This window comes from Epinephelus fuscoguttatus, linkage group LG3 (genome assembly GCF_011397635.1).
Source record: "Epinephelus fuscoguttatus linkage group LG3, E.fuscoguttatus.final_Chr_v1".
NCBI classification, from domain to species: Eukaryota; Metazoa; Chordata; class Actinopteri; order Perciformes; family Serranidae; genus Epinephelus; species Epinephelus fuscoguttatus.
Window position 1 is genome coordinate 34,327,493 of NC_064754.1, and position 13,550 is coordinate 34,341,042.

At 42.3% G+C, this 13,550-nt stretch overlaps 1 protein-coding gene and 1 long non-coding RNA gene across 2 annotated transcripts in view; one reads left to right on the forward strand and one right to left on the reverse strand.

Annotated features, from left to right (window-relative positions):
- The window catches only part of LOC125886279 (uncharacterized), a 22,214-nt gene extending 21,500 nt beyond the window's left edge, over positions 1-714 (forward strand). Inside the window, exon 3 of the long non-coding RNA XR_007449019.1 lies at positions 519-714. This is a non-coding gene — a long non-coding RNA (uncharacterized LOC125886279). The remainder of the gene's footprint in view (positions 1-518) is intronic.
- The window catches only part of LOC125886278 (voltage-dependent calcium channel gamma-4 subunit-like), a 22,027-nt gene extending 12,528 nt beyond the window's left edge, over positions 1-9,499 (reverse strand). The window contains exons 1-2 of the mRNA XM_049572347.1: positions 8,894-9,499; positions 179-262 (exon numbers count right to left, since the gene is read on the reverse strand). Of these exons, the coding sequence (XP_049428304.1) occupies positions 179-262; positions 8,894-9,116 (307 nt within the window). The 5' untranslated portion in view covers positions 9,117-9,499. The remainder of the gene's footprint in view (positions 1-178; positions 263-8,893) is intronic.
- Positions 9,500-13,550: the final 4,051 nt, after the last annotated feature.

Below are 13,550 nucleotides of genomic sequence, written 5' to 3' on the forward strand. Positions count from 1 at the left end.
CACACTTCATCATCTCCATCGCTCCAATTACTGTCATGACATCAGGCTTTTATGGGGGAGGGATAGAGATGTCATGACACATTAAGTACCCTTGTGATAACTCCATCACCACTCCAAGAAAAGAGACAGAGGATTAAGGGTTTAAGTGTTTGAAGATGAAGAGGTTGCAGCGACTTACGTAAGATGTACTCTGAGCTGTCTGTATCGTAGTCGTTATCCTCTGGAAAATGATTGATCCGAAAACAGCTTCCTTTGTTGATACCTGCAGAGGAGCCAAAAGCACACAGAGTGTTAATGTGACTGATGGTGATAACAATGATAACAACCTGTGCAGAGACAAAATGACAACAGTTACAGGAAAAATATTGTGCCTTAATAATAGAGCAGGGCACCAGATTCTCCAGTTAAGAAAGAGGGAACATAATGTCTATGAGACAAACGAGTTATAGAGTCTCTTTTTGGTAAAGAATATCGAAACAAGTCCTGAACTGTCTTGTTTTCACCTCCAACCATGTCAGAAAGCATGCGAGGACGGGCTGCTGTGGATCTGAGGTTCTGAAGTTATCAAGCCCTCAGGCACCTTCTATTCAAAGACCCAGTCTCTTCACCAAGAAAATCTTCCCTCCACTTTTAAGAGAATAAAACATTGGCGCATTATGAATATTGAAAGGTTAGACTTTGAATTAAAAGTCCGATGTCTGATTCTGCCGCCGGATCCTGTCATTTCTGCCTTCGCCACTGTGTTAGTTGCACTGGAGCTACACCTGACATGTATAACACACCTGTGGATGTTGACATGCATCATCTGTGCGAAACCGATAACACGTCCAAAAACTAGACTGAACACAGCTTGGATTCTCTCAGACACCCAATAAAATGTGAACCAGCAGTATGAACTCTGTTATTCTGTCAATCATTCATTCATCCTGTTGAGGGTTGTGGGGGGGCTGGAGCCTATCCCAGCTGACATCGGGCGAGAGGCAGGGTACACCTTGGACAGGCTGCCAGACTATCACAGGGCTGACACATAGAGACAAACAGCCATTCACATCTACGGGCAATTTAGAGTCACCAGCTGACCTAACCTGCATGTCTTTGGATTGTGGGAGGAAGCCGGAGTACCCAGAGAAAACCCAAGCTGAACCAAGTACATGCAAACTCTGTAAGAAGGGCTCCCCCACCCAGGGTTCGAACCCCCCAGCCTGGGTTTGAACCAGGACCCTCTTGCTGTGAGGCGACAATGCTAACCACTACACCACCGACAAGACAACAACAGACAATTCTCAATCCTTCATGTTGCAGTTTCATAATTTGGATGTTAAGATAAGGTCAAGATCCTTCAGTAGGCACAATATTAAAACGTTTCTCTTCTCACCAAGAGAACAGAATCTGGATCAACCTGCTCACTATAAGAAAACATCTATTCAGCAGATGTGCCTGATGTAAAGGTACCCTGTGAAGTTTTTGACCACTGCAAAGAATATGGAGCAATTTTGATATAAGCAGGTCACCTTTTGTTTGGATCTTGTGCACACGTACAAGCATGTGGGTGATGTGACACACACCTGCCAGGGACTTCACACAATACCTCTGTTTGAAAATAGGCTGCAGTGAAGTGTCAAGAAACATGTGCCAGCAAACAGGAGGGAGAAGAAGACTGCAAGCTGGCAAAACTCGATGTAAACAATACAAAATGTAAAATAAAACAAAACAAATTCCACTCTGCTATTTTTCATGAGGAAGGAAATGCATTCAGCAAATATATCAGCCTTTAAAGAAACACACAATGCGTTAACACTGAATATAAACATGGAGTCTACATGGAGTCTAGGTTACAGGATGTAGACTGTGGGTATAAGCCTGTCAGTGGCTGCCTCTCTCAGACGTTTCCTGCATGTTTTTCAAAATCCCTGTCACTGTGTGAAATAAACATAGCCAGGCGTATCTCCACACTTCATTTTAGCACTATGCATGAAACAACAACCTCAACCTGAAGCTAGAAGCTCACATGTTAAAATGTCTTTTAATGGTTTATGCAACGTTTTCTTTTGTAGCCGTTTTAATACCAGGGCCACCAAACCAAGTTCCCTCCTGATTTTGGCAGAGCACCATCGCTGCATCCTGGGCTTAGCGCCGCCCAAGACGATTATGATTGGTTTAAAAAAATATAAACAACCCAAAACATTTTTTCCCCCTAAGTGCAGAATTACAATGGGTTCAGTGAGACCTTTCTCCAGTGCTGGCACATTACGAGACAAGTCTGGCTGTAGCCCGGTTTCCATCAAACACTTTAGGTATGGTACCTTTGAAACCAAAACTAACCCTTCAGACATGGTATCCAGGCCCTAGGTCACTCACTGCTCCGTCCAGCACTCACTGCATTTCGTCCTCCATTAGTGTGCACCTCGTTTATTGTCCAAAGAACGGGGTTGTACGCCAGCATTTTCAGAAGCACATAAAACAGGCTGCAGTGAGAGTCCCTCTTGATGGGATATTTAAAAAGAGTGGGTTTGTGCATTTAGTCCTTCTAAGGCAAGCTCAGGGGTTTAGTATTGCTGTAGGCCAGAGGAACGATGCTCCACGATGCTTTTTTTTCTCCTCCTCCAAATGAGGATTGGGATATATGCAGTTCACATAATCCGGTCGAAATTATTAATTTTTAAAGGCTTGAAGATTCACTCATTACTAAAAGTGTATGTCATACAAAAGAGACAATAAAAACTAAAGTAATGGTCAAAGTTGTCACATTAAAATTTAAGTTTGTTGATGGATTCACGTCATCAACTCATGCATTGAGTAGCATTACAAGTAAACGTTCCACCTTAAAAGTTGCTGGCAGTCGACCCAGTAAAAAAAATTTCTTAGACCACAGCTGCTGTGAGAGGCAGCAAAACGTCCTTTCATTTTATAGTTACAGTTTACTAATAAACCTCTCCATGGTATGAACAGTGGTTACAGTACATGAGCCTCAAAACCAGCCACAACTCTGAAATTTCTAACTAAAATTTAAGGTGTCCTGATTGATTCATGTCATCAAACCATGCACTGAGTAATATTACAAGTAAACGTTCCACCTTAAAAGTTGCCGACAGTCGGCCCAGTGAATGAAGTTTTTTTTTCCTCTTCATTTTATAGTTATAGTTTACTGATGTGTGAACAGAGGTTACATAAAACCAGCCACAACTCAGCCCTGAGCAGAGTGACCATTTGCTATTGACCAGTGAACAGACTGCAGTGTTCACAGCTCCACCTTTTAGTGCCAGATCTGTGTGCTAGGTACCCCAACAGAGGGGAGACCAAAAATGGGGCCGGTACAGAACAGTTCCATTGGTACCATCCACAACTTTTACAGTGGAAATGGGGGGAAAAAAGCACAAACTGAACCGTAGTGTACTGCCTGGTGGAAACAGGGCTTATGTGAGACTACTCCCCAGAGTCCCTTGAAAGCCACTGTACTGTATGTAACATTAACATTCAGCCTCACTAACATGGGCGGTTGTGAATACCAGTGAATAGCCTTACAGTGATGGGATTTTTGAGGGGGCGTGCACTGTTTGGCTTGTGGCGAGCTGTGTTGTGGCTATAACATCAAAATCCATGTGGACGTTAGCTTGTTAGCTGCAGTCGCTGGCTGAGTCTTTGTATGCCTGAGTGGCTTTGTGCATCTAGTTAGCATGGCCTTGGGCTACATGGCATTTTGTGGTAGACAGCTCATCCAGATCAGTTACAAATTCTGCGTTGGAAATCATTTACGAGCTAGGAATGCATTCTCCATGTCTGTTAGGCTGTGAGGGAGCACATGATGTGATCTGATGAGGAACGCTACATGTAAACAAAACAGTAGCTGTTTATACGAGGCACCTTTCAATATGTTTCTTACTTAACATTGCGGCATGATTTCATCCCAGCCATCAGCATAAAAATTTCAGTGTCACATTTGTCTGCTACATCTCCATGGTTAATGTCTGAGACTGCTGGGAAAGAGAGAGAATGAAAAGCAAGAGATAAAGTGATGAAACATCCTCAACAGCCCAGACTCAAAGAGTCTATCTCCACCAATTCTCTCAACCTCACTCTTTCAGTCTCTTTAAACCCTCATCTTGTCTCTTTTTACAACACTCACCACTATCATGTCTCAATTACCTTCTCTCCCTCCTGTGTTCTAAAATGTTTTCCTCTTCGACTCCTTCTCAGCTTCCTTTTGATCTTTTATGTACCAAGCACATTCTTTGGATCGATGGCAGAAGCAATCATTGTGTTATATAATTATCATGCTGTGTGTGAGAGTGTATCTTGCATGTATTTTATATCTATAAGATCAGTGTTTGACTGTAATTGGATGTTTTCTCTTGATTGTGTCATCCCAAAGGTCTTGGGGAAAAAGCAGTCACAGGTGTACGGTAAAAGATAACAGGATAAAGACATTTTTTTAAAAAAGAGTTTTATTTTGTACGATCAAACCAGAAGTGAAGATGTCAAAGTAAAATAATTGTATTAATGAATAAAACATGGAGAAGTCCAGGGAGTTAATAATCAGAGGAATGACGCTGAGAGAGATAGAGAAAGGAGAGAGAGAAAGAGAGTGAGCTCAGTAGGGGAGGTATCTCCCCAGAGCCCATCTGTCTGAGAGACCCGAGCCCATCTTTTATTACTCAGCATAGCTTCACCATGGCAACCTCCCCCCGGCAACCCAGAATCACATTTCTAGCTCCGCTTCTCAGAGGACGCCTTTGACATCTTACTAATGCATTCACCAGACTAACACACACATACTCCAGTGCTCCACAGAAACGCACACACACTAACAAAGCCACGGAACCAGAAAGCAGCCTTTACGACACTGAGAATCTCAAACAACAATCACATTATGAAAAATAAAACTTGGTGAGATGTTGGCTCACAGCAAATCAGCAGGATTTACCCATTTGAAGTCAGACCAAATGTCTGTTTGAAACACATCATATGTTTTAGTGCCACTCTGGCATGTTCAGCTATCAGGGGTGACGGCTTAAGTGAGAGCTCTTGTCATGTTTCAGCATGAATGGCCGTGGAACAAGTCTTCACTTTGTTTCCTTTTAAAGCTCATTTGCCATCATTGCTCACCTTCAGCGAACCTCCTCCTTGTTCTACACGACACAACACTCATACAGGCGTCTGTTTGGCACATAAGAGCGACAAGCGTAATTTCTTCTACAAGGTTAGCCGACGTGTCCCTGGGCTTTCACATTATTTATGCTGCTCATCTGACCTGATATAAGTGGTTGGATTCCATCTTGTTCTTTGTTCCTGGAAAAGATTATATCTCAAGTGGACAGTTAAATGAGCGGACAATTAAAGCTATGACCCCTATTTAGTCTTTTCTCATAAAATGGACCGATGATGCTCATCTTCAGGTTCATACTTGAGCTTTGAGTTTCTGCTAGAACATGTTTACATGCTTTACTGTTATTTATACTGTCGGTGCTGGAACGCCTGCATTCAACCTCCTTCTCAAGGCCTTCGTTTTAGCACATCTCTTTAAGCCTGTCTCGCAAAACAGCCTAGATTGGTCAGCATTTTGGACTTCCGTATCTCAGAGTCTCTGCACAATCATTGCAGCCCAAGCCCTACAGAACAGCTCTGTGCTTTGAAGCCAAATTTATATGGTGGCCAAACATGGAATTACAACATGCCATGGGGCCCAAAGAAACTTTTTCCTATAGACTAACATTGCAAAAGAGACATCTGTGTGTCACAACCCCCATGAAATGACTCTTTTCACCGTCAGGATTTGATCCATGCAGTCCAATACCATTTCTTGAGTCTAGAGAGCCACACGATTGAATCATTTTGTCCCCATTCAAGTCAGTGGAAGGCTAAACCAGAAGTTAGATGCTCAGCTGTTCTAAGTTTCTTGTGTGGCTGCTCTGTGGGCCCCATGATGTGGAAGATCTGGGTAATATCATATCTGAAATGACCTTTTTTTGGCTTATTGTGCCACTGAGCAACTTTCATAGAAATGAACAAGGCCCCGCCCCCAGCGCTGTATCCAGGTCTCTTTATGCATCCATGCTGCAGCAGGGGCATGACTGTAATGGAGTATAGCATTTTCTGCTGTGAAAAAATTGCATGTTCCCGCAGGAATATGATCCAAAATCTGGAGGAAGTCCACAACATCTGCGACCAGGTTTACATGTTTTCCTGATGTTAGCATGTAGCTACATGTAGCAGCGTAGTACGCATGGAGCAGATGACCAAATAATGTTACCATCTGATGTCACCTTATAGCCAAAATTGAAAAAGGTTTTTGCTCACAGAAATTATATTTACCTCATTATTTAAAACTCTGGTCACATTTAATATAAACATCTGACACTGTAACATTATGAATGTGATAGAAAAAAAGGAAACACATAATAGGTTGACATTTCAACTATGTATTTAGCCAAAGAGAGACTCAAACTTAGAGGGTGTATCCCAACTGCTTATATGCTGGGAAGTCACTAAGATCTTTGGTGTACGAGTCACTGGATGTCATTATCATTTTAATTTCACCAAAATCTTATAAAGTCTTTTGGGTTCAGCTAGCATCACTTGTAGATTACAGGTGTGCCGCCAGAAGCCAGTTAAATTGAATTTCACAGCTGTGTGGCAATAGTGCTGATGTGATGTGTGACAGAGACACAGCAAGAGAAGAAGTGTTACTTTCACTCTCCGCTGTGTGTAACACACATCCAGCAATTTATGCAGGGAAAGCGAATATGGTGGAAAAGATGACAGATGCTTAAGAACAGCAAACACTCTGCTTCACTTCTGCTGAAGGTACTCTCAAGGGTTGGAAGCGGGGGAGAAGGGAACGTGTCTTTTGATTAACTTTACAGGAAATCCATAAATAGTCATGCATTTTTATATGTATCAAACTCCAGTAAGAGTAGCAACAGTGCAGAGCAAAAGTGCGTGGTGTGGGACTGCATTCATCTGCATATGAGACAAACCTCTGGGCAAGTATTGCCTCTTCACTTGGACCCCCCCACCCACTGCAATGTCTGAGAGACGCTGCCTTCTGGTCACAAGGAAGAACATAGGAGATGCAAGCTTCCTTGTCATGAGTTCATCTAAACCAGTGGTTTTCTCTCCCTTTATGGAGTTCTGGGCGGATGCCAAAAAAAATGCAGTATAGTTTATTCTCACAATTGAATTCATTATAGAGGTGAGTCCAGTGTAAGAGCCATAAGAGTATTCTGATCATAAGGTTTCACCTCCTCCACGGTTAACTCCTCCACTGTAGTTGACAACTAACTGGTCTTAATCATATCTAACAACCAAAATCCTTTCAGATGGGAGTGCCTGAAGCAAAATCTTATCAAATGAGGCTCAGTGTCTTAATGTGTATCAACTAAGGGGGGCTTGACACAAAGCGGTTGAAAACCACAAATCTAAACACCACATGGTTTTGGGATTAAACAAATTTCCTTTACTTTTACTCAAGTGTTTTCTTGTGATCAGTTAGGGAATGGTGAATATGTGACAAATCTCATAAAAACTATAATGATTGTAAGTACGGTATTATATTCTGTGATGTGCTTATTTTCAGTGTTGTGATGTGATTATAGTCCATACTGCAATCACAGTGCTCAGCACATTGCTGGAACATCTGCTTGGCTACAAAGCATGAATGAGAGGCCATAAAAGAACCACCTGTAGGCAAAATTCTGCCTTCTGTCATGGTGTTTACAACGAGAATATTTCACAAGTCAGCAACTAACTATTTCTGCCTTTTAGTGTGTCATGATTATCCCCATGCATCTGAGGTTTTCTCTCAAATGTAAGACTTATTCTATGTATTAAGCCTCGTTATTTAGTTGGTCTGTTAGTTAAAAGGAACACAATCATTCAGAGTTGAGGTTTCAGCACCAGCAGCAGTGGACAGCGCCACAACAGGGGAGGCTGATGGAAGACGTCACTGGTGGTGACTACTTTCACGGATCGACTGACTGATCTCATTGATCTCATTCTCCTCACTCAAGCACTCGTGTCCAAACAACAACTAGATGTAAGACCAGCGCAGGGAGCCCAGCCCCAAACTCCTGTGTGTGTGTGTGTGTGTGTTGGGGGATCATGGATACGCAGAGCAACAGCTGAGAAAATGTTGACAGGATTTTCTGAAGTCAGTTTCTTGCTGAATTCTGTAGCTGAAAATTATTTCATCAGTCTAAGCAATTTTATGTAAGTAGTTGCCAAGCAACCGTCCTGAGTTAATGAGAAAATTAGGACGAGTCCTTAAATTATTCCTGGGCGATTTGGAGACATTTCTTGCTTGTAACAAAATGTAAAACATAAAAAAACATTAGTTCTGGCTCTTTGCCGTCATCTGTCTACTGAGTGCTCTTTTTCAGTGACAAACTAAATCATTTACGAGGGAAACTGACGCAAACGTAGCATTACGCGCGCGCAACACCGCCTTTGCGCGCAACAAGCAGCACTTTCCCTCCAGTTTTTCCTATTTAATATCATTCCAACGTACCCTTTGTGCACATTCAGCGCACTCAACAATAGAAATGACTGTTGGTGATGATGCACTCCTTGGCACATCTCCAGTTTTGGTGCGTCGTCACACAAAACAAACAGGAAATCATTTGTTGGGAATGCCCGTGTACTTTTTTTTTTTCACAAAAGAACAGTGTTACAGATATTTTCATTGGGAGTTCCCAGTTGGAGAATTCGTCTGGATCACAGACAGAAGATGTACTGACTATATGATCAATCACACTGACTATATTGTCCCCTTCCCACCGTAAAACGATCAGGAGATCAGGGGGCTCATCTTTGGACACAATGCTCGGCTGTGATGAGCACAACAGAAAAAGTAACAAAAAAGTTTGCGTAATAACTAGTCACTAACTTATTAACTTACCTTCGATACAGCAGATCCTCCACAGCCCGGAGTGCGTCAGGTCGCCTTTGACTTTCTTGGTTTGCATCTGGGACTCGTCCGTGGTGGCGTTAGTGGCGTTACAGATGTAAGCCCGGGAGTAAAGCCAGTAGTCGGTGCCGATGGCGATGGTCATAAGACTAAAGGCGGCGAAGGCCCCCGCGATGGCCAGCAGAGTCTGAACCCCTCGGTCACACCATGCCATGGCGTCTCATAATGTGTGAATCCTCCACAGCAGCTTACGCACACGGCGAGGAGCGCATGGTGCCCATGATCATGGTCAGAGGAAAGCGCACGCGTCTCGCGTTTTTTCCTCTCACCAAACCAAGTGTCGATGCTTAAAACTGTTCGATCAGCGGTCCTCTCTCTACCTGAACTTCAGTCGGAGTTCAATCCAAGTTTCCGAGTTTGATACGGTCGCAGCTTCCATTGAATCCCTTTGAGTTGTCTGGACACATCTTCAATTCCTGCCACAGGTGGGGATGAGGGAAAAAAATGGAAATCCCTTGATTAAGTAGACTTTTCTGATAAATATAAAGCAAATTCATGACATTTATATCGAGCACATGCGGCTGCAGCTTCTTAACTGTTTACTATTCAATATTAAAGTGCACGGTTTAACAAAGGAAGCATCGCTCATCCAGACCACACCTTCCACGGCTGTAGCCAGGCCAATGGGAGAACAGCTGCTGGAGGAGGAAAACATCAGACCTACATTAACATATACAGTCATGTTAAAGAGCAGGAGAATATAGCGACTGTCTGTGAGGAGATAACAGGCTTCCAGGGTTTGCAGCTCGTCTTTCACACACAACAAAAAAAAAAAAGAAATCAAGCACTTCTACTCACCCACGTACAAAAAACACGCACAGATCATACACACGTAAACTGGGTTTTCAAATGTTTTCCAAAAAACATCCACAGAAATCAAGCAAAGGATAAAAAACACAGCCACTGACAGCAGAGTGGAGATTAGAGAGGCTTGATTTGTGGCTGAACTACTTTAGCAGCAACTTAAAAGAAGTTGAAAGCATCGCCACTGATGAAATATTCCTTAAAACATCCATCAAACCCACTTTGAAGTTCGAGCAGTCTGCTTGCAAGATCACCCGGCTCATAAAAGTAGAAAAGTAAGACATAAATCTTCGGCACAACCAGAAACTCGTGCTCCTAAATGAATGTTTAAAGTCTGCGTTATAGGGCCAGGCCTGTCACTTTAAGCTGTGGGTTGTGTGCAGTTTGGTGGGCTTTGCTTTTCACACTGACACACACACACACTGAGAGGGGCGACCAGAGAGGGGCTGCAGGGTTTGGCTGGGGTTGCTGCTGTTTACACTGTCCCATGTCCTGGACTGGGTGCCACATCACTTCTTGGTCCCTGCAAAGAGTGTGGGTCAGGGTCTGAAGGTGTGTGTGTATGTGTGTGTGTGTGTGTGTGTGTGTGTGTGTGTGTGTGTGTGTGTGGCTGGAAACAGGATAGGACAGTGTGGATTAGGAGATAAAGTGAGGCAGAAAGGAAGGAGAGAAGAAGTGGAGCAAGGGATGGGAAGATTGGTAAAATGAGAATATGATAAAGAGGAGCATGCAGGAGAAATGGGGGAGGAGGATGTGGAGAAGAGCTCAGTACTTTCACATTTTACATATCAAGGCTGTAAAGCAAGTGACAATAATGTATTCATGCCACATTTTTGGCTGTGAGGCAGCAGAGTGGGCTTTAGCTTTCAGTCTGAGCTGGAATATGTCCACCGGACTTCAATCATCTTAACAAAGGGGTGAGAGCGGGGGAGTCACAGCAGGTGAGCAGAGGCCGAGAGACGTGATGCTTTAGATTGCATCAGCAAACAGAAAATTTGTGGAAGATTTTGCACAATTGCTCAGAAAGCTTTTATGAAGCCACCTACTGTCTTTCTTTGCAGTGAAAGACTAAGCTATTATTTTGTTTCAGTTTCAAATGCTGCTGTTTCGTAGCTTGGTGCAGGACTTAATGACAAATCTTTAAATAGAGATGTAAGTAACAAGCAGGTTGGGTGTTCTGTGCTATGAGACACGCCAGATAATTTGTAGTGATGGCTACAGAGCTCCCATCAGAGAGCACAGGCACCAAATTAACTCCTTTACTCAGTAGAAAAGAACATTAAAAAGATTCCAGACGTTTGTTTGCTGCCCATTAAATGTAAAGACACATATAGCAATGGTAGTTTCTGAAAATAAAACACCAAGAAAAGGGACAGTAATATTGCTTCTCTATATATCAGTTAACTCCAACATGTATGGATAGACATATTAATAACTGCTGAGAAACATGCACCCTGACGTTAGTAAAATACCTGTTTCAATTGAGTCCACACCATTAACTCATATAATTTGTATAGGCAGTAACGATACACATTAAAAGCCAGCTATTACTTTTTTTAAAATGTTGATGAATCTACTAATTATATTGCTTTGATCTGTAAATATCAGCTTATAGTGAGCCTGAGGTGATGTCACTAAATGTCATTTTCTGGGACCAACTAATATATCCTAACAAAATAGGTCGTTTGCTACTGACTCCTGAAACATATATGACCATTCGAGAGTTCCAGCAACACATAGGCTACTGACGTTAACGTTGTGAAACGATTGCAGTTCTGCAGCATGGTTTGGATTAAAATAATTAACATGTTTGTTATATTGACCTTTTGTTTAACATGGGACACAAACAGCAGTCTCCTGGGTCAAAGTCCTGTGTTTGTTTGATCCAGCCATCTACACAGATTTCCTCCCTATGTGGACTTTGTTACTCTTTACATCACCTGACTCCCTCCTTTGCTCCCGTCATAATTCCTATGACCCTTAGAGGTCCTAACAAATAACGTAAATATGGGTCGTAGGCTGGATCAATGCTCCAAAACCCCAAAATGTGTTACTATAAATGACCAAGAAAACCAAAATACAGTTAGCTCAAAGACACAGGAACCACTGAATTGTTGCCTCTTTTGCTTAAAAAGATAAATTAATAATGGATTATCAAAATTAACAAAATCTAAAGCAAAGCATCATCAGCATAAGGACTAAGAAATCAGCCAAAATTATCTAAGTAGTCGAGTGGAGTTTTGTATAACCCAATATCCCATATATTGCCACAACTGGCTTTAGAGGCCCACGGCAGCTACAGGTCTTGACTCAGCCCAAACTCTGCTTAGGTGCATTGTCTTTCAAAGGAGCAGTGTGTCGGATTTAGCAGGATCTATTGGAAGAAACTGAATATAATATTCATAATTGTGTTTTCATTAGTGAATAGAATCATTGCATTTTAATTAGCTCAGAATGAGCCCTTCGTATATACATAAGGAGCGGGTCATCTTCCACAATTCCAACATATTGCATCACCATGTTTCTACCATAGCCCAAAAGGAATAAAACCAAACTCTGGCTAGAGAAGATCTTTCAATTTTTCCGCTTTAGTGAAGGCCACCATTTGTTTTCCTACACACTTGGAAAAGAAGAGGTGGGTGGAGGGGCATTCAGTTAGTTTCAATCTGCAATCTCAGTGCTAGAGTCCACTAAATCCTACACACTGCTCCTTTAACAGGACGAAAAGGCAATTAACAAAAGATGCAAAAAATGAGTACGATTTAGTAGAAATGTAAGATGCAATAATCATGAGTAAGATTATAAAAAGTCCAAAACCACAGTGTTATAAATCCAAAATAAGCCAAAGAAAGGGGTTCAATGAATAGTGACATACTATAAGTCCTCAAGGACAAGACAACCTATGAGTCCAAAGCCTTTCTTCACAATGCTTTAAGTCCACATTATCAGGGCGTAGGCATACAAGGAACTCCTCATGGCACCTGAACCAAGTCTAACTCTTCAACCATATATATTAGATGACATACAGCGTAGTGCACCTAGGTTTCCCAGCCACACTGTCCCACTTCATCTTAGTCAGTGTCTGTGATTGTTCCTGTCATCCCATGTAGTTTGGCTTTCAAGTATATTGTCCTTGGACTATTTTTTGCATCCTGACAAAACATGCCTGAGTGCTACTATTTTTTTTTCTTTTACTAAAGAATGACAAGTTGGCTTCTCAGCTAGCCTGTTGTAAAGTGTCCGCAGTATTAGGAGTACACAGGGGCCACTGATAATGAGTTTAATTCTCATCACCATGTCCCCGAGTTCTTTTCAACTCCACTGCTTCCTCTCTCCATTTCCCAGCTTCGCCATTGTCCCTGCTTAACTTGAGAGAGTGCTTTGGCACAGCTTGCCATTTCACTCTGGTAATTGATGTCTCCTCTGCCAGCTTCCTCTTCTCTCATGGTGTTTTCGTCCTCCATGCAGGTTTTGACCAGTGCCAAGAAGAGCGCCTCCTCTATGACCTCGCTGAACTTGCTGTACTATAATGGCAGGCTAAGTGTTGCTGGTGTTTCTTAAATGTTTTTTTTTGTGTGTGCTTGTTTTCCAACCAGCTTGAGTAGCTGCCACAGTCTGGCCTGTCCAGTTAAAGAGATTAATGCTGCATGGCTGCCTGGTGTACAGCAAAATGTGAATGTGCCAATGTGCCAGGCCTATTTAGATAGGAAATTGGAGGCTTTATCAAGAAAGTAATTGGTTATTTCTTTTGAATTTATTTTGTCAAAAAATACAGGCTGATTTT